Below are 22712 nucleotides of genomic sequence, written 5' to 3' on the forward strand. Positions count from 1 at the left end.
GGCCTCTGAACCCCTGGGCTCTGTCCACAGGTGCCGACTGTGCTCCCTTGTGTCCCACCAGTCACACCCCCTACGCACAAACACACCAGGGCCGCGCCAGTCAGCACCACTGAGGCTGATTAACAAAAACACATCAAATTCTTTTACTTCTGAAGTCTCCCCTTTAAGGGGAGCCAGAAAATAGAACATTCTTTTTGCGGGGGAGGGTAGGGGGATTTAATTTAAAATAACAACAACTCTAATTAGTCAAATACTGATCTCAATTAGGCCCTGTGTGCGGTGGGCCCAGTCCTTGGCCGGTCGCACCCCTGCGGACAGCCCCACCTCACCCCAGGCACTGGGGTGGCACCAGGAGGGGCCGCAGGGGATTGGCCGGCGGGACCCCCGCCGGGCCCTCCTCGGCGGGGGCCCCGGCGTCACCACCGCAGGAAGTCCCGGATGAACTTCCAGAGCTTGGTGATCCACAGGTTGACGCCCAGGTCCATCAGATACTGGATCTCCGGCGTGAGCATGCGCCGGCACAGCTGCGCGTGCCGCTGCCCGATGCTCTTCTTGAGGTTGTAGCCCAGGATGGACTTGGCGCCCAGCGGCTGCCAGGGCTGCATGGCCGAGTCCTGGATGGCCGCCGCGTCCACCGCGCGGCCGCCGTCGATGCAGATGCGGCGCATGCGCTCGTTGGCGCGCCGCAGGGCGGCCACCTCGCGGGCCATGCGCTCGCGCCCGAAGGCCTCCACCTTGCGCCAGAAGCTGGCGTTGAAGTGGCGGTAGAGGCGCGCGTCCAGGACGTTCCAGGCCGTGGCGCGCCGGTACAGCTCGCCCGAGAGGCGCGGCACGGCCGAGGCGCGGCGGGCGTTGAGCTTGAAGTAGAGCACGTCCTCCAGCTCCCAGCAGAGCAGGTCCTTGAGCAGCACGAGCGACTCGTCGAAGTACTCCTGCAGCAGCACCAGGTGGAAGCGGCGCTCCACCTCCAGGATGTGCTCCTGCACCTGCGGGCTGCCGGGGTCCAGGTCGCTGTCGTAGCCCAGGTCGAAGAAGAGCAGGTTGCGGAGGTAGTGGGCGTTGTAGCCGCGGGGGTCGTAGTAGCGGTCGGGGTCCTGCAGGAACTCGGCCAGCTTGTCGCGGCCCGAGAGCTTCCACGTGAAGGGCACCACGGAGCCGAAGTAGTGGAAGGAGGACTCGAAGAGGCGGGCGGGGTCGCGGAGCACGGTGATGAAGGTGGCGTTGGGCGCCACCAGGCCCCGCACCTCGTCGTAGTGGAAGCGCATGTGGTTACAGATGATGTTGAAGCAGGCCCCGGGCCGGTAGTCCTGCACCAGGCTGCGCGCGAAGAAGGCGGGGTAGTCGAAGTCGTTGCGGCCGTTGGGGAAGGCGAACTTGAGCCCGTGCTTCTGGCCGAAGCGGAACAGGATGTTGAGCAGCGTGCTGCTGGCCGTCTTGTGCGTCTTCATGAACACGATGTCCCGCCGCGGCTGGCAGCCTCCCGCCGAGCCGTTGGCCGGGGTGGGAGCCTCTGGCTCACTCGGGGCGGGGGAGCAGGGTGCTGCGCCCTCGGAGGTCCTGCTGGGGATGGAGGGGTGGCAGAGCCTCAGGATTCGGCCTGCCGGCCCCTCCACCCCGGGTCTACAGAGCAGGTGGCTGGGGGTGGGAGCGGTACCCCGGGGACTCGCCATGGTCGGGGAGCCCGGGGACCAGATGGGCCTATGTTCCAGGCTGCAAGGCTCAGGTCGGTGGTTTCGCCTATCTGGCCTCACTTTCCTCTTCTGTGAAATGGGGACAGTAACCCTCTTTGTGGTGTTGCTGTGAGGACGAGAACAAGCCTCTTTCGTGGCCACTGTGATGTACATTTATCATGAATTGGTATTAGGCTGGACCACATGAAACCCTGCATGCAAAAATGGGGATTTCCTCGTTTGACTTAATACCTCCAACTAAGGGCACAGGCTTGGGTAGGTGATCAGCTCAGTGGGAAGGCAGGATGACCTCATGGTTACGAGCCAGGCTTGGAGGCAGGCAGACAGCAGTTTGAATCCAGGCCTGTGCCAGCTGAGTGCTCTTGGACTGGGCATCCCCACCTCCCGGCCCCACTAGAGCCCACCGTGCAGATGGTGACACCCACTTCACAGATGAGGACACCAAGGCTCAGGGTTCCACAGTGAGTTCCCCTGCCTTCAGTGGGACTTCTGCCCCACATAGCATGATGCAGGGCACAGGGTGGTCACCCAGGAGGTAGCCATCCCTCCGCTACCCCCAGCCCGCGGCCGCCCAGCAGGGCCACTCACGTGGAAGCCAGCCCAGTGTACAGCGGGGGGACAGCATAGGAGTACAGCAGTAGCAGGAAGCTGGTGAAGAGTGCCCCCAGCACCAGCCCCTTGGCCATGGACTCCCAGCGCATCTTCTGCGGCAGCGGCATCTCAGACACCTGCGGGGGGTGGGTGGGGGGTGCAGAACAGGCCACGTGTTAGGAGGCCGGCCCCAGGGAGCCCTCACCACCATCCCCGGCCTGGCTGGCTTGAGAGGCAGCTTTTAACATTAGGACCTGCCTTCGCCAGCTCTGTGCACCCCTCCCACCTCAGCAGTCCAGATAAGGACAGCATCTGGGCTGCGGATGGACACGGTGAGCAAAGCCAACGCCAAGAAAGGCTGGGCCGAGTGGCAGGGGAAGGCTCTGCTGCCTGGGTCAGTTTTCATTTGTGAGCTGAGTGGTGGGTGTATGGGTGTTATCAGTTTTTTTTGTAGACCTTTCTGGGCTTCATAATGAAATCGTCTAAATAAAACAAGGAAAAGAAGACCCTTTTCTAGTGCCCTGTACCCCCAGGCCTGGGCCAGGGGTGTCTACAGAGAGGGCCCTGGGGCCTGAGTCTCATCATTCTGAAGCCTCAGCCAGCCTGCATGGCCCTCCTGCCACCCTTCCCAGCTGTCCAGTGAGCGGCTGAGCTCCTTGTCTCTCCACACTGGCTCCCGTTCCCATGGGGTCTGTAGGGGACCAGGTGGAGAAACTGAGGCTCAGGGTGAGGAAGGAGAGGACTCAGATCACACAGGCCTCTGCCCACATTTCTGCCTCTTCTCCAGCTACTGACAGGCTGGGTCAACCAGGTTAAATCTGAATTGCAGGTGAACAACAAATTTTTTCAGTTATCTGTGTGTCCCAAATAATACCTAGGGTATATTTATACTAAAAATTATTCAGTATTTCTCTGAATATCAGATTTAACTAGATGTCCGGTGGCCGGATGAGTGCTCCAGCTCTCAGCAGGGAACGGCTGGACTGTGTCTACAGGGGGCACCTGTGCGCCTTGAGACCAGTCTGTGACCTCAGGCTGAGCAGCAGGCAGCCCAGGAGCAGGAGCAGTCCATTCAGCCTGAAATTCTCCCTCGGTCACAGCCTTTTCAGCAGCAGCCTGGTCTTACTTTTCAGTCCCTGGTGGCTCAAGACAGTAAAGCGTCTGCCTGAAATGCAGGAGACCCGGGTTCGATCCCTGGGTTGGGAAGATCCCCTGGAGAAGGAAATGGCAACCCACTCCAGTACCCTTGCCTGGAAAATCCCATGGACGAAGGAGCCTGGTAGGCTATAGTCCACGGGGCCGCAAAGAGTCGGACACGACTGAGCGACTTCACTTCACTTTTCACTTTCCTGGTTTTTCGTTTGGGGGCTAGGTTTTAGGTCTGACTGTGGCGACCCCGTCAGCAGGGGGCTGAGGCCTGAGCTGAAATGGGGGCTGTTCAGGCCAAGCTGTGGGGGTCCAGGACAGAGCTGGGACTCAGGGACCTTCGCATGGCCCCTTAGCTGCAAAGCCAAGGTCCCAAACTTTCCATTCCGTGCTGCACTGGGCCCCGGGCGCTGGAGGCCATGAGAGGTCATCCATGCCACCCACAGTCACACACACGGCACGTCACCACTGACCCTGGGGCCAGAGGCCGGCCAGCCAGCCTGGAGGAGAACCCCTGGGAGAGTGACCGGAGGCACCCACAAACCTTTCCCAGAGAAGGGGCATTCCAGGCCGACCTGACCAGTCCCTGAGTCCCCCGCTGATCATCTAGAAAGTGCTCTCACAAGAAAGGACACGAAGAAGCAATTTGCAGAGGAAAAAACTCGCCGGAGGGAGCCTGGCTTCCCTGGTGACAGGACATATCTCTGTCCACTCTTAGGCGGGCAAGGTGGACAGGGTCGGGAGGGAAGGAGAGTGTTTCCAGAGGGTTTTCCTTTAGAAGGAAGACTGTAGAAACCCTCCGAGTTCTAACTCTTCTTCAGAAAGACTTGGGGAAAGTCACCCAAGTAAGGATGTTCACAGCAGTTTGGTCAGAAAAAAAAGAAACCACGTCAGTGTCCATCAGCAGGGAATTCACTGCCCAAATGAGGGCCCATTCCCAGATGGAGGCATCTGCACCCGCTTTAACAGAAAAAAAAAAAAAAAAGAAAGAAAAGGTAGAGCTGAATGGACTGGCTCAAAAGCACGCCATTACCTACTAACATGAAAAAGGAAAGTTCTGGGACAGCATGCCACCAAATCCATATAGGTGATGGTAAATACACGCAGACCCAGAAAGAAACCCCTGGAGGGGCGTGTTCTGGGTTGTAATAGTGGTATCTGCATAGCTAGGGAAGGGGTATATGAGCAAATACTCTTCTATATTTTGCATTTCTGTAAATGTTGGATTTCTTTATTAAAGAGAATATATTACTTCTTAATCAGAAAAAGGCAATAACATGTATTTACTATATTTAAAGAATAGATAAAGCTTGCAAGGTGGGGAAAGTCAGCTTGCGATGGTCTGGTCACAGAGAGGCCTCAGGAGAGGGAGGGGCTGACCCGGAAGCCCCAGGCCCAGGTTTCAGTCACAGGAACCCTTTGGAGCCTCAGTTTCTCATCTGTAAAATGGGGAGGCTGGTAACGCTAGCTCTCTCCCTGCCCTACCCGCAGAGATGGAGCAGGCAAAGTGACTGGCACATAGTTACCGCTCAAAGAGCGTAGGAACCTGCTCAAAGTCCTGTTCTCGTCATCCTCGGGATGGGTCCCCCTTGCCAACCAAGCGCAACTCTGCTCCCCACCTCAGCGCCCCCACCAGCCTCCTGTTCCCTGGGGTCCCACAGGGCAGTCCTGGGCTGGTCCAGAACCTCAGACTCGAGCCCAAGCCCTGAGTGGAGCCCTGGGCCTCGGTTTCTGACTTTAAAATGTGGAGGGGTTCGGATTGCTGCCCTCTGGCTCACTCCCCCCAGGGCCCACCCCTGTCTCAGGAGCCCACTCACCAGGGCACCTTCCGGAACTCAGGGAGGCTGCTGATGAGGCTCTGGGCGAGGTCAGGCAGCAGGGGGCAGACCAGCCTCCCAGGACCACCAATCAGGCTCTGCCTGGCCCCGCCCAGGCCCGCCCCCTGACCCCCATCAGGGCTTTCCTCATTCATTCCTTCATTTCCCACTCGGGCTTCCTCAAAACCAGCCGCGCCCTGCCCTGGCAGGTGCTGGGCCCTGGGCCCTTGCCACCCTCTGGTGTCACTTCTGAGCCCGTCTAGGAGCCAGACCCTGGGACGGGGGCTTCTCCAGAGCGTCTTACTGACTCCACCCAGCTATCCTCAGAAGCAGACCCCACTGTCACCCCTGTTTTGCAGATTGGGAAACTGAGGCTCTGGGTCGCAAAGCATGGGGCAGAACTGGGATTCGAGCTGTGATCTGTTGGCTTGCAATGTGCATCTTCCCGGATGTCCGTGGCAGCTGCTGCCCAGTGTGCCGCAGGCCCAGCCCCAGCCCGAGAGGAAAGGGTGTGCCCAGCGGGACCTGACGGAAGGCCGAGGCTTGCAGGCAGCTGACAGTCCCAGGTCTGAGACCATGAGGTGGTGGTGGTGGCTTAGTCGCTCAGTCGTGTCCAGCTCTTTGCGACCCTGTGGACTGTAGCCCGCCAGGCTCCTCTGTCCGTGGCATTTTCCAGGCAAGAATACTGGAGTGGGTTGCCATTTCCTCCTCCAGGGCATTTCACCACCCAGGGATCGAACCCGTGTCTCCTGGCAGGCAGATTCTTTACCACTGAACCATCAGGGAAGCCTAAGGCCTTGGGGTACCGAGGACAATCGCAGCAGAGCCCAAGCCTCCCAGACTCCACCTTGGAAACTGGTGCCTCCAGAAGGCTGAGGCTCAGAGAGGGCAGAGCCCCCATCAAGGTCACACAGCACAGCAGTAGCAAAGACAGGACTAGAGCCTGAGTCTCCTTTCTCTGCTATGGTGGGACAGTCCCAGGCACTCAGGGGAGACCATCCCCCTCCCCTCCCCACCCCCTCTATTCTTGTCCTCCTGGGTTACCCCAGCCAGATCGCCCTCCATGTGTGCTGACGGCTGGCTCCCGGCCAGACCCAGCAGTCCTCCTGTTCTGCTGGACCAGCAGACTCCAGGGAAAGAAGAGGAAACGGGGCTCATCCTCCACAGCGTCCACACAGGGACCCCAAGCCCAGGATGGTGAGCCTTCCAGCCTAGGGTGTCACCACCAGGCGGGCCTCCGTCCCAGGGCATCCTGCTCCCCCAGGGGCCATGCGCAGGGCAGAGGAAGACACTCACCTGGGGCCAGGTCTGGCTGCCCCTTCCCTCTCCCTGCCTGAGCCACGTCAGCCTGAGCCAGGCTGCCTCTGCGGTCACTGGGAAACAGAACGCTCCAATGACACCCAGGAGTGTGCTGGCTGGCTCCCTCTTGTTCGGCCGTGAATATTCATGAGTTCCCTTCCTGGGGAGAGCAGGTGGTGTCCTATACACTGCGGGTGCTGCCCTAGCCCTCTGCCCCCTGGGTGGTCCCCCCACCCACCCTCTCTGGACCACAGCAGCCTGGCAGCTCCTCCATCCAAGGGCTCAGCAAGGTCCCTGGCGTCCTTGGCCCAAGGACACAGGCAGCCGCAGAGCCCTGCAGAGAGCCTGGGACTGGCTTAAAGGCCATGGGAGGGACACGAAGGCAGGTGAGCGGGGAAGCTAATTGCTTCTCCAATCACATCTCATGTTAAGTCTCAAAGCTGCCCTCTGAGTCAGGTACAACCGTTAGCCACTCCCCAGGTAAAGATACCCAGGCTCGGAGAGGTGAATTCACCTGTCCAAGGTCACACAATTAGCCATGAGCAGACAGAACCAGAGTCAAAACACGGACTTACCAAACTCTAGGGCTTAAAGATGCCCAAGGCATGACCTGAGACCAAGGTTGGCCTAAAAGCTGGGAGAGCCCAGAGTGCCAGGACCTCAACCTGCACGGTCCCCTGGAGGCAAAGTACCTGAGCAGGACTAGGAGGACGAGTCTGATGAGACTTCACCTCTCTGAGCTCCAGGTTCTTCATCAAAAAGGTACAGAAATGCTGCCTCTCCTGCCTCCACCCTGGGTGAGGTGGTGGCACAGGACACCCCTGGATCAGCCTCCAGGGATATGGGCTGATCAGAGATGTGGATCCTTCCCAAAGTCTCTGTAGGAACAGGTGGGTCTAGGAGCCCTCGGGCTCAGCCCAGGCACTGGAATCTCTCATCCTTGCTCAGCATTGCTCATGGACAGAGGGTGCCCAGAAAAGCCTCCCCCCAACACCCCACCAAATCCTTCCTTCAACGCTGATGCCCAGAGCCCCCACCATGGCCCATGCATGGGGCTCTAGGGACCCAAGTATCGCCATCAATTGATAATAATCACTACTGTGACAGTCAGTGATGCCACAGCGAGCACTTTCATAAACCGAGCAGCTGCCAGGGCCTCCGAAGGAGCGGCAGGCATCTGACCCTGTGTGCTCAGCGTTCTTTCCCCCAGAGCCCCGCCCAGCACCCATGGAACACAGGGGAAGCCCAGAGTCATCCTCTCCCTGGGGGCTGAGCCCAGTCCAGGGCTGGCATCAAACAGCAGACACGGAGGTTTATGAGCGTGGACTCTGGACCGGAGTCCAGCCCTGTGCTCGGGACTCGCCCTGTATCTTGCACCCTTGTAACCTTTGCAGGGAGCCCTCTTTACCCCCCACTGTACCGTAGACGAGAAAGCTGAGGCGCAAGGAGAGGCAGCGACAAGCCCAGAGTCGGGAGGTAGCGGGGGAGAGGTAAGATCCTCGCCCAGGTGGGAGTGGAGCGCAAGCTTTTGAGCAAGAAGTGAAAGTGTGAGAGGAGTGGGAATCTGGTAAGAAGAGACATGTAAGTATTTTATTTACACACATATGTACCAGTAACAGAGTTTCGGAAAAAATTAAAGCACTGCAAGTCTGGGAACATCCCTGGTGGTCCAGCGGCAAAGAGGTCACACTCCCAGTGCAGGGGCCCCAGTTCAACCCCTGGTCAGGGAACTAGATCCCACATGGTATCACTGAAGACCCACATGCCACAGTTAAGACCTGGTGCAGCCAAGTAAACTTGTTTTTTAACTTGAAATTTTCATATTTCTAAATATTGTTCTTGTCATAGTGGATTGAGGCCAACCATAAGGGAAAATCTTTGCTTCTGCTCTGAATATTTCTACTTGGAATTAGATCACTTCATTTTCTCTTTGACAACAACACTGCTCTCGTAGCCAATGTATACAGTGCATTGTATAATTTGATTCAACTAATTTTCATACTGTTCTTTATTGGCTGGCCTTTAGCTGGCGTTCAACGTCCACAAGCACTTACCATACAAAAACTTCATTGCAGAATGGCGAATGATCACCCAATAAGAGTTTTGTTGGGAAAATTATTTGAAGAATGATAGAAGATGCCTAAGGAACCTTCTGATCCAGTGACGCTCAAAGGAACAGATTATAAAATAAGTTGGGAAAGATAGAGGGAAATTTCAGTGTAGTATAACCTAGACTTCTACTTTTTTATTATATATTCATTTATATCCAGAAAAACAAAGATGAAATTCTAAAGATGCAAATGCATGCTAATACTCTAATCCTCTTGTCAACACCAGTTCATATTGTATGCAATTTTGGTTCCAGAAATGTACATTTTCCTCTCCCATAAAATTAGTCTAGAAGCTGGACATGAAGACAAGTTACTAGTAGCCAGTTTTTCAGTTATGGTAAGTGACCCATAACTTAAAACTCACCACAGTAGAGACATAGCAGCTTCCTGTATGCCAGCAGTTTTGTTAAGGCTTCGTCACATGTGAATGGTATGCGTGCACGTGTTTAGTCACGCAGTCGTCTCCGACTCTTTGCGACCCTTTGCACTGTAGCCTGCCAGGCTCTTCTGTCCATGGGACTTTTCAGGCAAGAGTACTGGAGTGGGTTGCCATTTCCTTCTCCAGCGGATCTTCCCGACCTAACGATCAAACCCACATCTTTTGTTTCTGCTGCATTGCAGGCGGATTCTTCACCCACTGAGCCATGGTATAGGGTATCGAAAAACCAATGAGCGCTGATTCAAAGCAAATTCCTCTTTTAATTACAACACGATAACAGGTCAAGAGAGTTTAACATCTGAGACAAGGGGAACTCAATAAAACAATAGCATCTTGATGTAGTAATTAAGAAATATGACTCCATGGCTGTCATGGATATCTCAAGCACTTTGGATCTTTTTATTGCTTTTATCAAAATCTACAATACAAAACACTACTCTGAGTGGTGGTATATTTGATAAGCAGTTAGCATATTAAAAAGCAGATACACTAGATATGCTAGATAAGCAGATATGCTAGATAGCATATTAAAAAGCAGAGACATTACTTTGCCAACAAAGGTCCCTCTAGTCAAGGCTATGGTTTTTCCAGTGGTTATGTATGGACGTGAGAGTTGGACTGTGAAGAAAGCTGAGGACCGAAGAATTGATGTTTTGAACTGTGGTGCTAGAGAAGACTCTTGAAAGTCCCTTGGACTGCAAAGAGATCCAACCAGTCCATCCTAAAGGAGATCAGTCCTGGGTGTTCATTGGAAGGACTGATGCTGAAGCTGAAACTCCAATATTTTGGCCACCTCATGCAAAGGGTTGACTCATTGGAAAAGACCCTGATGCTGGGAGGGATTGGGGGGCAGGAGAAGGGGAAGACAGAGGATGAGATGGCTGGATGGCATCATTGACTCGATGGATATGAGTTTGGGTGAATTCCGGGAGTTGGTGATGGACAGGGAGGCCTGGCGTGCTGCAATTCATGGGGTCGCAAAGAGTCAGACATGACTGAATGACTGAACTGAATTGGTAAGCAGTTTGGGGAAGTGTGAAGAAAAGACATGAATAAAAGCATTTTCTAAAGTGAGATGTTTGGGACTAGAAGATGTGAGCTATTATATATAGAATGGATGAACATCAAGGTCCTGCTGTATAGCACAGGGAACTATATTCCATGTTCTGTAATAAACCATAATGGAAAAAGAATATATATATATATGTGTGTGTGTGTATAACTGAATCACCTTACTGTACACCAGGAACTAACACAACATTATAAATCAACTATACTTCAATAAAATAAATTTTAAAAAGAAGAGCTGCATGGAGCCAAGCCTTCCAGAGTGCAGTGTTGATCACAGGAGCTGTGCCTGCAGCCTTGCCAGAGGGGTCTCTTCCCCAAGTGTCGGTGACACCGGCTCTGGTTGGTTCCGCCCCCATGGGAAAGTTTTCTGTTTTGTATGGTTTTGTTTGTTTCTTTTCAGCCGTGCTGGGTCTTTGTGGCTGCATGGGCCTTTCTCTAGCTGCAGCGAGCGGGGGCTGCTCTCTAGCTGTGGCCCACATGCTTCTCTTTCAGGTGAGCACAGGCTCCAGGGCATGCGGGCCTCAGCAGCTGCAGCACGTGGGCTCAGTAGCTGCAGTTCCCAGACTCCAGAGCACAGGCTCAACAGCTGTGGCCCACGAGCTTAGCTGCTGCGTGGCATGTGGGATCCTTCCGGGCCAGGGATCGAACCCATGTCTCCTGCATTGGCAGGTGGATTCTCTGCCACTGGGCCAGCAGTACAGGTGTTCTGCAGGTACTGACTGAGCACCTGTACAGCGCCCAGTACTGGGGTGCAGGCCGCCCAGTGCACGGAGCCCAGGCTTTCAGGGCTGGGGGCGAGAGAGGAGCAGGCAGATAGCTGCGGGTGCTCTGATGGAGACACACAGGCAGAGCTTCCTGGTGCAGAGAATACACCGGATCCAGCCAGGAGGGGCGGGGGCGGGGGTGGCCAGGGAGAAATTCTGCGGTAGGGGACTCTGTTGGCAGAAGCTGCAGCGTGCTTTACTGTTTCCAAAGGCAGTTAATTCCCCTTCTCATTGGGTACGCGGCTAAACTGCCTTAGCTCAGTGTTCTCATGTGACTAAATTCTGGCCAATGGAGTATGAGCAAAATGACAGCTGGTGAGGTTAAGTGGGCCAGTCTCTGTGATCTCCTTTCCCACCTGCTAGGTGAGTGGGTCTGGAGATGGGCAAGGCCAGGAGGTGGAAGGAACTCGGATCTCTGCGTTTCTGATCATCAAACATCTGATTAAATTCAGGAAAATGACAACAAAACTGCCATTGTGTTAATAAGCCTTTTAAAACTTGGGACTTGGGACTCCCGTGGCAGACCAGTGGTTAAGACTCTGCGCTCCCAACGCTGGGGACCCGGGTTTCATTCCTGGTCAGGGAACTAGATCCCACAGGCTGCAACTAAGACTTCAACACGCAGCAACCAAAGACCCCCACATGCCACAAGAAGATCAAAAATCCTGCAAGCAGTCAGTGCAGCCAAAACACAAACAAAACCAACTTGAGGCTTATCTGTTTCAGCGGCTAGCATTAACTAATGCAGAATAAGCCCGACAGAGAGAAAAGCCCGTGCAAGGGCCCAGGGCAATTAAGCTAACAGGTGGCCAGCCTGGCTGGGAGTGTCCAGCACATGTGCCTGTCAGAGGCTGGGTGCGTGAGCAAGAAGACTAGCAGCACAGCCAGAACGGGGGCAGGCAGGACACGCAGGGCCTCAGGAAGCATGCCAAGGGATCTGGCTGGGATCCTGTGGGCAAGGGGAGCCCTGGGAGGTCTTCAGCAGAGGAGCGAGGAGACGGGGCTTCTGTCAAGCTGCCGGATGAAGAATGAGCTGTAGGGATGGGAAGGAGTGGGAGAAGCAGGCACACCTAGATGGTGGTGGTCAGGGCTGTGCAGGTGTGAAGGGACCTGGACCAGGGAGAAGTCGGGACGGACTGGACACCCCCTGTACATCATGGCATGGACAGCATTTGGTGGGTGATGGGGTGTGGAGGAGGTGAGGGGAAAGAATTCCTGCTGGGGGTGACTGGCTGGCTGGGGGAGGAGCTAGTCCCTGAAAAGGGGAGGCTAAGAGAGGGTATTGGAGTTAGGGGGACAATGTCAGTTTCAGTTTACCATACATTGAGTCTGGGGGATGTACTGGGTGCCTGTAGAATGTGCAAAGAGCAGGAGGAACCTCTGCTTCGAGTGCAAGAGAGAGATCTCGGGCGAGAGAGTATGGGGGCCATGGGCACAGAGGTGGGAACTGAGGCCGGAAGAGGAGATGGGGTCACCAGGGAAAACGTGAGGAAGGAGGGGACCTCTGCACTTATGGGAACAGGGAGGGGAAGAGCCCTCTGCCCCCAAGGAGATAAAGGGCCTCCAAAGCCATTGTCTACAGAACATTTTGTAGAACCACTGATCTCTGAACCCATTCCCTCACCAATGGGCATCACCGTTTGTTCAGTGGGTACATATAGGAACAGGGATCTGGCAGAGGGAGGGTGTCCTAGAGCTAGCTGTTTCCTGTGGTTGGAAGGGGATCTCACAGGGACACGGGAGGAGATTTTAAGAGGAGAGCAGAAAGACTCTCCCTACAGCACTCTGTATGCACATGTGTGCCAAGTCACTCCAGTCATGTCCAACGCCCGCCAGGTGGCTCTGTCCATGGGATTCTCCAGGCAAGAACACTGGCATGGGTTGCCATGTCCTCCTCCAGGGGGTCTTCCCGACCCAGGGATCGAACCCCAGTCTCTTACGTCTCCTGCACAGGCAGGCGGATTCTTTACCAGTAGCGCCACCAGGGAAGCCCCACTCGGGTTGCGTGTTTGACAGCAAATACCATAGTTTTAAAAGTGCCCAGCCTCCGACCCAGCACTTCTACCTATGGGAATTTGTTCAAAGAGGACAAACGAGATCTGAGATGGAGCACAAAGATGGCCATTGTAGTGGTGTTTAGCGAAGGAGCAAAACAGAGACAACCTCAGTGTCCAACAGGAGAGGATGGTTGGAAATACCATGTGACGGGGACTTCCAGCGGTTGAGAATCTGCCTTACAATACGGGGGATGCAGGTTTGATCCCTGGCCGGGGAACGAAGCCCAGGAGCAGGGAAACTAAGTGCACAGCGTCTGAGCCCCCGTGCTCTACACCCTGTGTGCCACGAGTCGAGAGGAGCCCACGCACTGCGTGTCACAGCTAAGGCTCGCCACCACCTAAGTGAAGGACTGTTTTACAGAATATACTATGTGGCATGCATCCAATGATCCCATATGTATTCATGAAAATGACGTCTGTAACATATGGCGATGGCACCCCACTCCAGTACTCTTGCCTGGAAAATCCCATGGACGGAGGAGCCTGGTAGGCTGCAGTCCATGGGGTCGCTAAGAGTCAGACACGACTGAGCAACTTCACTTCCACTTTTCACTTTCATGCATTGGAGAAGGAAATGGCAACCCACTCCAGTGTTCTTGCCTGGAGAATCCCAGGGACAGGGGAGCCTCATGGGACAGAGTCGGACACGACTGAAGCGACTTAGCAGCAGCAGCAGCAACATATAATGAAGTGGAAAAAAAAATACATATCTACACACGTATAAGCTTCCCTGGTGGCTCAGAGGTTAAAGCATCTGCCTGGAATGTGGGAGACCCGGGTTCGATCCCTGGGTCGGGAAGATCCCCTGGAGAAGGAAATGGCAACCCACTCTAGTAATCTTGCCTGGAGAATCCCATGGAGGGAGGAGCCTGGTCCATGGGGTCGCAAAGAGTCAGACACTACTGAGTGACTTCACTTCACTTTCACACACACATAATATTCACACACAGATAATTTTGTTTTTTACAAAGAGTCTGTATTACTCTGGAAAAACATGAAAAATAACAATATTTCCATTTTGAAAAACTGCCATCTGGCTGGAGGAGGAGGGAACCATGGCTAGTCTGAACCATGCCCCACCTCGCTGTGTGACCTCAGTAGGCAAGCCACCCTCTCTGAACCTCAGTGTTCAAAAGCAGGGGAGAAGCAGCAAGGGTCTGGGACAGAGAAGAAGCTGAAAAGTGTGAGACACAGTTGAAAGGGCAGATGGAAAGGTTGGCTCTCCATCCAGGATCGCTGGGGGACTGACTTGCAAGAATCTGGAAGCTTCCTCTCTGAGACCCTCTGCAGTGGGGTGCTGGAGTAGAGAAGGGGAGGATCGCGGAGAGACATTTCAACTTGCAGAACCACGTCCGAATGTGTCAAGGAGCCCTGATGGCTTGCTCCTACCGCCCCCATCTGGCTGGGGGGATGGCTGCAGCTAGGTCGGGGGTCTGGCAGCTGACTAAGAAGAGGTCAGTGTACTTTGATGACTCAGAAGATTTTCTGATCTTGCAGTCAGTCACCTGTTTCCATGACTCCTAATGGCAAACACACCTGCAACCGCAACAGATAACCTTTGGTATCACCTGCTAGCTTTGCGATGGCGGGCACTCCGAGGCTCCGCCCACAGGTCTTCCTGCGTTGCTTTATCCAGACAAGATCACCAGCCCTCCTGATGAAAGATTTAAGTCGCCCCAAAACAGCCCTAATTGAAGAGTTAGGTTAACAAACATGGGTTAACCCAGCGGTCAGTCCCTTCTGTATCAGCTTCAGAACTCCTGAGAACCCCGGAGGTGAGTGTGTGGGCATTGGCAGTACCATCCTCTGTACCTTCTAGCGTGACTGAAACGTTTCTTTAGAAAGATATGTCATGCACTTATTTGCATAATAATATGTAAAATATAAAGGTTTTTCAAAAGGAGCTGAGCAGTTGCTAGGTACAATGCCCTGGATCTGCCTGCTCGCCTTGCTAATCCTGGAGAGGTTTGGCTAGAAATCTGGCTCCACTACTCCCCAGCTGGGCCACCTTGGGCAGGTGACCTCCCCTCTCTGAACCTAGGTTTTCTACCAAATGAGGATACCACGACCTTCCGTGAGGATCAAACGGGATGGGGCATGCGGAGCCCTTTGCACACACCTCAGATTATTATCCTGCCCCTTCTAGACCCACCAGGCAGGAGAGGCGGCACCCGCCAGTGCAGTCTCCTGAGACCACCTGCCCACTCCAGCACCCACATACCTCCCACGCTCCAGAGCCAAGGTCCCCATGTCCCAGATTTCACCTCTGAGAAAACCAAGGCACAGAGAGGGAATGACTTGCCTGGAGTCCCATGGCAAGTCTGGGCATTACTGGGATCAATATTACTGGGGGTGCCCAAGCCACACCTCATCGCTGCCCTGGGGCCAGCGGGCAGGAGAGAGGTTTCTTCTGGACCCCCATTTCCTCTGAACCGTCACTCCTCACCAGGCGATTCCCCGACCCCAGCCCACTGACCCCTGTGGGCACTCTGCTCCCTCGTGCCCTCCCGTCTGGAGTGGGGTATGGCTCCTAAATGGGGATGGTCCATATTCCTTGCTCAGTCCGAGGGGCGCAAAAAACCCTTCACAAGCCTGCTGCTGTGCCTGGAATCCCAACATCTGTGTATCCTTCTCCTATGTTAATCGCTGCCACTTTCACTGGGTTGACATGATCAAGTCCCTTAGAGCCCAGAGGGAGGGACACATTGCTGGATTGGACCCCCGCCCATCACACCAGCGATGCACCAGAGGCCGGCACACTTCTTTGTCTGCAGGGCGCTTCCTTCAGGCAGGGCTCTGCCTGAGTGAGAAGCAGGGAGGAAGCGGCCCAAGGGGGCAGCTGGGAACAGGGCTCTGTTGTTTCTGTTCCCAGGGTAGCAGCCTGCCCACCCCCCAAGTGTCAGGCAGAGCTGGGAGCTAGGGGGGCACGCAGGGGAGGGTCCTGAGCTGGGGGCTGGGGGCAGCCATGGCAACTCGAAGAGGCTAGGACCCCAAAAAAGGGGCAGAGAAGAGAGAGATCTTGAGCAAGTCTGGGGTCCTGAAACGGCGGCTCGGGCACGTCTCTGAATTTGGAGTCCGTTTAGCCACATCTGAACTGTGTGACCCTGGGAAAGTCCCCAAATCTCTCTGAAGTTCAGTGTCCCCACTGGGATCACAGGGTTAGTAATTATGGCTCCTCCAAGGGGTAAGGTTCAGAGCAGCCGCGCAGTGACTGCTTGGGTGCAGGCCTGCCCACGGCCTTGCCCTCTCTGGGCCTTAGGTCAGTCACCCTCTTCGTAAAGGGAGAGGTTGGATTCTCCCATCTGGACCGTCCTCCTGGGGATTTCCATGGTGCCTGTCACCTGGGCAACCCAGGTGATCAGGTGTCGGCCTGCCGCCCTCTCGCCTTCCCTCCTGCTGCTCCGGGTTACTGCAGCCAGCTGTGTGCCCATCACCTCTCCTGCTCTGTGCAGGTGGGAGGGGGGGGTCCCCGCTGGGAAGGGACCACAGCCTTTCTCTGTGCTGCTGCCAAAGCACTGGCTTGGTACCAAGGTGGGCAGACCGAGCTGGACCCCTTTCTGAGCACTGGTCCAGGAAACACGGAATTGCTGGCTTAGCTAGGGGACCCTTCTCGGACCCCAGAGATTGCCCCGCTCCCTCAAGTCTTTCCTGGGTGGCCTTGCCCGCCAAGTGGCAGAGGACAAGGCCTTCCACAGGCAGGGGGGATCCAGCCTTTATCCTGACGCCCAGCCCCTGCTCTGACCGCCCCTCTTCTGGGGAGGGCTGGTGGGAAGAGGGAACATCCCCGCCTCTCCTCCCTCTGGCACCCTGTCCAAGATTAATGATTAATGAACACCCAGCTCCAGCCCAGCTCCCGCCCCACCCACCCCAAGTCAGGAACTGGGTAAACCCTGGAAACAGGAGCAAGGGGAAGAAACAAGGAGGGCCGGGTGAACACCAACCTGCTCCCCATCAGGCTCCAGTCTTCCCACCCTCTGTCAGCCGGGATAGGTGCACGGACCCTGGAGCAGTAGAGTACCTCTCGGGTCCAGAGTCTGGCCCGCGCAGCCCCAGTTCTGGGGCGTGGAGCAGCGCAGCCGGGACCCCAGGGGGTAGAGTGAGGCAGGGCACAAGCTGGTGGTGGGTGCCGGGCCCCCAGGACATACCTTGTCCCGGTCCTTCTCGGGCTTGGCGTGCAGGTTCGGCCACGGGCCGCGCCGCCCGGGCGCTTACTAAGGCGGCGGGGCGTACCCGCCCGGTGCCCCCGCTCGGCCGGGCCTGGACCATGCTCCCGCCCCCACCGCCGCCGCCGCACCCGCTCCGGCCAGGTGCGGCCGCCAGCCTGGCCCGGCCCCCCAACCCGGCGCCGCGGCCAATGGGTGCCCCGGGCCCCAGCCCCCTCCCCGGCTCTCTGCGCCCGCCCCGGGCGCACAGAAGCGGCATTCAGCGCGCCGGGGCACAGCGTCGCGCCCCCGCCGCGGGCCCAACAAGGCGCGTTTGTCTCAGATGCGCCAACGGGGCCATTGTCCCGCCGCCGGACCCTGAGGCTCGGCCGATCTCCCGGCCACGGAGGGGATTCGAGGGTGCCTGGGGAACGGGGTGGCGTGGTGATGGTGATGGCAGCCCAGCTCTGGGGAGGAGGCGGCTACTCTAGTTGCTTAACTTATCTTCAGTGGAAGGTACGGCCTCTGGCTCCAGAGCCAGTGCAAACTGGGGACACGTGGTTTTTTTTGGCATCTGATTAGAGGAGCAGGGGCTGACCCCACCTCCCCAAGGTCCCCAGCAGGGCACAGAGCATCAGGATGCGGGCACCCCATTCAGGATCTGACTTTTCCCAGTCCTAGGCTTTCCTCCTTCACCCCAGAGGATCAGGCCCAAGGAAGGGGACTCATGCCTGCCTGGAGCTGGGAATGCTCAGCTCCAGCTGTGGGCAGTGCAAAACCAGCTGGTCACCCAGTGGGGCATAAGCCACGTCAGAGCCCCACTGCCCCCGCCATTACTGGGCGACTCTGGAATGGGGAAAATTCCACATCAGCATGACTGCCAGGAACTTTTCCGTATCTGATGGGCTTGCTGGCTCTCCAGCCTCCAAGGCGCTGGGGTGCACTCGCACCCAAGCATGCTCAAGGTATTCCCTCGGGCTGCAGACTTTGGTTCCAGAGGCCCTGACCATAGAACACCACCGCCCCCGCCCCCGCCCCCCTACTATGAAGCATGTCAGTGGAATGGCTCTTTGGACACCCACAGCGAGGCCCAGGAGCCCAGGCTTCTCCTCGGCCTCAGCCAGAGAGCCTGCCCAAGCGCCTGCCTCCCCCTGCATGTGCTGGGTCTCGACACTGCCCTGAAGACTTTGTAGAGCCCAGATGCTTCTACTGAGTGAAGGGCGGAAGGCCAAGGCCCTCAGGCACCTGGATTTGGGCAAGGAGAAGCCCAGTTCCAAACCCCCAGGTCCCCACCCTGGCCCTGCTCCTGACAGCACGTGGCCTACAGTAGACAAGAGTGGGGCTGGGGCAGGCGGTGGCTCAGAATCTCCCTGCCTGACCGGGGAGGGATTGAGTGACCAGCCCATGGCCCTGGCTCTGCCACGGGGCACCGGCAGTCCAGATGGGGCACTGCCAGAGTCAAGTGGAAGCTGGAAGGATGGCCCGGCCCAGGTTATAAGCCAGGCTGCTGGCAGAGCCACACTGGGGTCCCTGGCAGCTCTGCCCACAAGCCCGCCAGGTAAAGCCGTGGCCCCTCTACTCAGGCCCCACAGACGCGTAGACACTGGCTCCTACCTCCGGGGGAGACTGCAGCAGGAAATGAGAGTCACGCTGGGGGTTCGCTGAGCGCTTTGCCTACCAGACACGCCTGATACTAGTGAGTCTCTAGAACGTTGTCACTGAACCCACCACACGTGCCTCGGACAGAGGCGCCAGGATTTCTACTCTCAGCTTACACGAGAGGAAGCATTTCACAGAGGAAAGGTCTCCAGGCTGGAATGTGGGGTCCACGGACATCCAGAGGCGTCCGGGCAGTGACCGGCCCCTCTAGTGAGAACCGAGGGCTGGAGCCCAGGGTACAAGGTAGCCCTTCTCCAACCCCAGGAAAGCTCATGAACACAGGACTCAATTGGCTGCACAACTCCAGCTGTTTATTAACAAATGCTTCCCTACCTTCTGCCCATCACACACGGGGCCAACCGCGTGTTGGGGAGGGGGTGGGAAAGCCAGGGTGAATGGGAGCAGTCAGGGAGGGGCAGGTCGGGCTCCCCCACCCCCATCCCGTGGCACTTGGCTCCTGGGAGCCTGACGTCTGGCCAGGCACAGAAGCCTCTCCTCTGCGCAGCCACCTGCTGGGAGCGCCATCCAAGGGACGCCGGGGCTGCCCGTGGGCCCAGCCAGAGAGTGAGCGGAAGCCAGGGCCGGCAGAGCGGGGAGAGGGGCTGGCAACAAGCAGTCCAGGTCCGTCACCACGCCCAGTCCCACTGCCGCGAGCTGGCCTCGCCTGATGAGAAGCCGCTGCCGCTCACAGTGCCCGCACCTTCTTGGCCTTCTTCTCCGAGCTCACAGCCTCGTCGTGGGCTTTCCGCTTCTCCGCCAGTTTGTTGGCCTGCGAGGAGGAAGGGGAGAATTAAGCTGTGATGGGTGGGAGGAGGGCAGGAAGGGGACTCTCCCTTCTCCTACTCAAGGCCACCCCTTAAAAGCAGAGCTTCCAGAAAAGCTAACGGGCAAATCGTCACCGGGAAAAAGCAAATCAATCCAAAGAGCCTCGGGTGAGGAACCGGGTCTTCACTCTGCCTTTATGACTGTTACTTCACGGGCCACCAGCAAGCCAGGAGGACTGCAGGCTCCCAGGGCCGAAGGCCACTGCCCCACTGACCCGCTCCGCCTGGGAAAGCAGGGGCCTTTCAACCTTCACCAGGAGCTGCTGGAGGGGTCGGCCTGGAGCAGTCTTTCGCCTGGGCCATTTGGCATGATCTATTTCCAAAACAGGCAGGCCTTTCCACCTGGCAATTACACGCCTAAGAATTTACCCTGCAGAGAGACACCTGGAAGTAAGGTGGAGAGGTGCTCAAGAGAGTTTTCTGAGAATGACTGAAAAGGGAGACGGTCTGGTCCTGTCAGCAGGGACACTGACACCATGGACGGCTCACACTAAATGGCAAGCACAGCAGGATGATCTTCAGGCAGACCAGACCCTGGAGATACTCTGGGTTTGAGTCCACCCACCACCCCTGGAAAGCAAGCATTACAACAGAGAGAGTGCCAGGAACTTTCTGGTTTCCCAGCGCACATGGAAGTTCTGCTCGTGCTCTGCTGCTGTCTGTTACGCAGTGTGTAGCATCGTGTCTACAAACACCATCCATACAGTCTTTAAAACAGACTTCATTGCTGAAAAAATACTACCCACCATCTAAGCCTTCAATGAACTGTAGTCTTTTAGTGATGGTAACATCAAAGAACACTGATCACACATTACTACAACAAATAATAATAATGAAAAAGTCTGAAATGTTGTGAGAATTACCGATGTCACTGGTGAGAGAGAGACGTGAAATGAGAAAATACTGGGAAAATGGTGCTAAACAGACTTGCTCCACATGGAGCTGCCACAAACCTTCCGTTTTTTACAAACACCGCATCTGTGAAGCACAGTAAGGCGCAGTGCTGTCTGCATGGCACGTGTGTGTGCGCTGAGTCGCTTCAGTCGTGTCCAACTCTCAGTGACCCCACGGACTGTAGCCCACCGGGCTCCTCTGTCCATGGGATTCTCCAGGCAAGATTACTGGAGTGGGTTGCCATGCCCTCCTCCAGGTTGTACAGCATGATGCCCCCCAAATAACACCCAGGTTATTACACGCACAGAAGAACACTGGGGGGCTGTCACCACAGATCACTGTAATGGCAATGAGGCGTGAGCCACCTTCCAACCCATCAGGCTCTGCTGTACACAGCACTCTTTTAGAAATTTTCTCCGACCCAGAGTCCGCCCAAGAGAGCCATCAGGCCTGGAGCCTCGGGCTGGGGGGTGGTGGGGGAGACTCACCTCTCGGACTTTGCGCTTCCTGCCGAACATGATCTTGTTGTAAAGGTACCTCTCCCGCTTCTTCATCATCATGATGGCCAGGCGCTTGGCCTCGCTCTCCTCCTCCTGGGCCAGCCGCTGCTTGTCCTCCAGCTTCACTGTGCCTGCCATCACCCTGGGCTTCTGGGGACACAGGGAGGACGCTGCTGGGGACAGGCTGACCCCACACTCTACCTCCCGCCCTCTCTGGCTCCCACCCTTCTGGCACCAAGATGGCTGGGGGGGGTGGGGCGCCGCTTCCGGGGCTGAGACCCTGGTCCACGCCCGGGTACCTTCCCCTCCAGCCTCCGCTCCTCCGGGGCAGTCAGCTGGGCCTCCGTCTTCCCCTCCAGCCTCCGCTCCTCCGGGGCGGTGAGCTGGGCCTCCGTCTTCCCCTCCAGCCTCCGCTCCTCCAGGGCGGTCAGCCGGGCCTCTTCCTCCTTCTCTGAATCAGCCTCCATGTCCTCCGCCTCCTCCTCTTTTTCTCCCTCTTCCTCGCCATCACTGTCGTCTTCCTCCTCATCCTCCTCCTCGGATTCATTCAAGTTTCCTACAAAGAACAAGAATTCGGTACCCTGGGGTCTGCTCTTCCCCTCGCGGTGTGAGAACCTGCTCCCCTACAGACCTTCTGGGCAGAGCAGGGCTGGCTCGGCCATGGGCCCCCGGCACGTCCCCCGGGGCCCAGCTGCCTGCAGAGCAAGCTCCAGGCCCCCCACCCCTCAGCTCTGCTGCTTCCCACGGAAACTTCCAGACCATTCTGCTCAGCTACACTGGACACCAAGTGACACGCGACTCCAAGACACAAACACCGCCTCCTCCTAAGCTGTGTCACTCCAAGGAGGGCTTACGAGGTTTTGTGTCCCCACTGAGTGCCCAGTTCTCTGGAACGTGCCACCTCCGTAGCCAACCAGGGAAGCGGCCAGCTGAGCCCTGGGAGCCCAGGCGGGCCTGGAGGAGCCTGCCCAGCCCGCCCGGTCCAGCCTCCTCCACACACCTGGGTGCTCGCCCCGCTGCAGGGCCAGGAGTTTCAGCTTCTCTGGAGGCACATAGTCGCCCTCCTTCTCTGTCACGAAGGGCGAGAGGTGCGGGGGCAGCTGCACCCCGGGAAAGTAGTCTGCCACGGGGAGGAGGAGCCGGGCGTTCACTGAGTCAAACACCCACTGGGGCTGCACGTAGTACCTGGTGGAGGGCGAGAGTGAAGAGTCACGGGGCCCCCCGAGGACCCGGCTGCATCTGCAGGGCCCTGGACGCAGACCTCCGCCCCCAGAAACCCAAACACGTGGAGGAAGAAGAGGGCCTCGGGGGCCTACCTGCCGATGACTGGGGTCTGCTGCCCAGGCCGGTCGACAATCTGGTGGGTGATGCCGGGGTCTGTGACGTCATAGGTGGCCCCGATGCACAGAGATTTGTCCCAGGACACGATCCCCCCAAAACTCCTACAGGCACAGGGGGAGCCCACCAGGGTCCTCAGGCACAAGCTCACCCTCCCAGGACACACCTGCTCGCCCCCACAGCGTCCCCAGTCCAGAGCGGGACCCGGCCGGCACGGTCAGGCCCCCACCTGACGACGAAGGCCAGGGCCTCGCGGGGCACCTCGCGGTTCAGGAAGAACTTCAGGCCCTCGAAGAGCTTCTTGTGCTTCTCCTGTGCCTCCAGCTCCTTCCTGCGGTCCTCCTCCTGCGCCGCCATCTCCTGCCGAGA

General features: G+C 57.0%; 2 protein-coding genes across 6 annotated transcripts in view; both read right to left on the reverse strand.

Moving 5' to 3' along the window:
* Positions 1 to 119: 119 nt before the first annotated feature.
* Positions 120 to 17181, reverse strand: GAL3ST1 (galactose-3-O-sulfotransferase 1). 3 transcript variants are annotated; one of them, XM_040251069.1, is made up of 3 exons: positions 17132 to 17181; positions 2280 to 2419; positions 120 to 1560 (listed from the first exon to the last, which is right to left on the reverse strand). In XM_040251069.1, the coding sequence occupies exons 2-3, from the start codon at positions 2408 to 2410 to the stop codon at positions 417 to 419; spliced, it is 1275 nt and encodes a 424-aa protein (XP_040107003.1). In that variant the 5' UTR covers positions 2411 to 2419; positions 17132 to 17181; the 3' UTR covers positions 120 to 416. The 3 variants fall into 3 exon arrangements, with proteins under 3 accessions (XP_040107003.1, XP_040107004.1, XP_040107002.1); XM_040251070.1 differs by lacking the exon at positions 17132 to 17181 and adding an exon at positions 6542 to 8264 and having other exon boundaries at positions 120 to 1557; XM_040251068.1 differs by lacking the exon at positions 17132 to 17181 and adding an exon at positions 6542 to 8264.
* Positions 388 to 22712, reverse strand: part of PES1 (pescadillo ribosomal biogenesis factor 1) — a 31836-nt gene continuing 9511 nt past the window's right edge. Inside the window, exons 10-17 of one of the 3 annotated variants that reach the window (XR_005722990.1) lie at positions 22573 to 22703; positions 22322 to 22447; positions 22006 to 22190; positions 21305 to 21561; positions 20994 to 21155; positions 19421 to 19556; positions 17854 to 17863; positions 388 to 397 (exon numbers count right to left, since the gene is read on the reverse strand). Coding sequence is in view for 2 of the 3 variants with exons in the window: in XM_040251065.1 (XP_040106999.1) it covers positions 19473 to 19556; positions 20994 to 21155; positions 21305 to 21561; positions 22006 to 22190; positions 22322 to 22447; positions 22573 to 22703 (945 nt within the window). In the remaining variant the exon portion in view is untranslated. Of the gene's footprint in view, positions 398 to 17853; positions 17864 to 19076; positions 19557 to 20993; positions 21158 to 21304; positions 21562 to 22005; positions 22191 to 22321; positions 22448 to 22572; positions 22704 to 22712 lie in introns of those variants that run through there. The other 2 variants (XM_040251067.1, XM_040251065.1) reach the window with 2 other exon arrangements.

Source organism: Oryx dammah, unplaced genomic scaffold, assembly GCF_014754425.2.
Source record: "Oryx dammah isolate SB20612 unplaced genomic scaffold, SCBI_Odam_1.1 HiC_scaffold_12, whole genome shotgun sequence".
Lineage (NCBI taxonomy): Eukaryota > Metazoa > Chordata > Mammalia > Artiodactyla > Bovidae > Oryx > Oryx dammah.

Bases quoted from the DNA above. Each gene is read 5' to 3' on its own strand.
- GAL3ST1 (XM_040251069.1), bottom strand. From the start codon at position 2,410: ATGCCGCTGCCGCAGAAGATGCGCTGGGAGTCCATGGCCAAGGGGCTG. The intron at 1,561-2,279 runs GTGAGTGGCCCT...CTCCATCCCCAG, and splicing joins TACACTGGGCTGGCTTCCAC to CAGGACCTCCGAGGGCGCAG.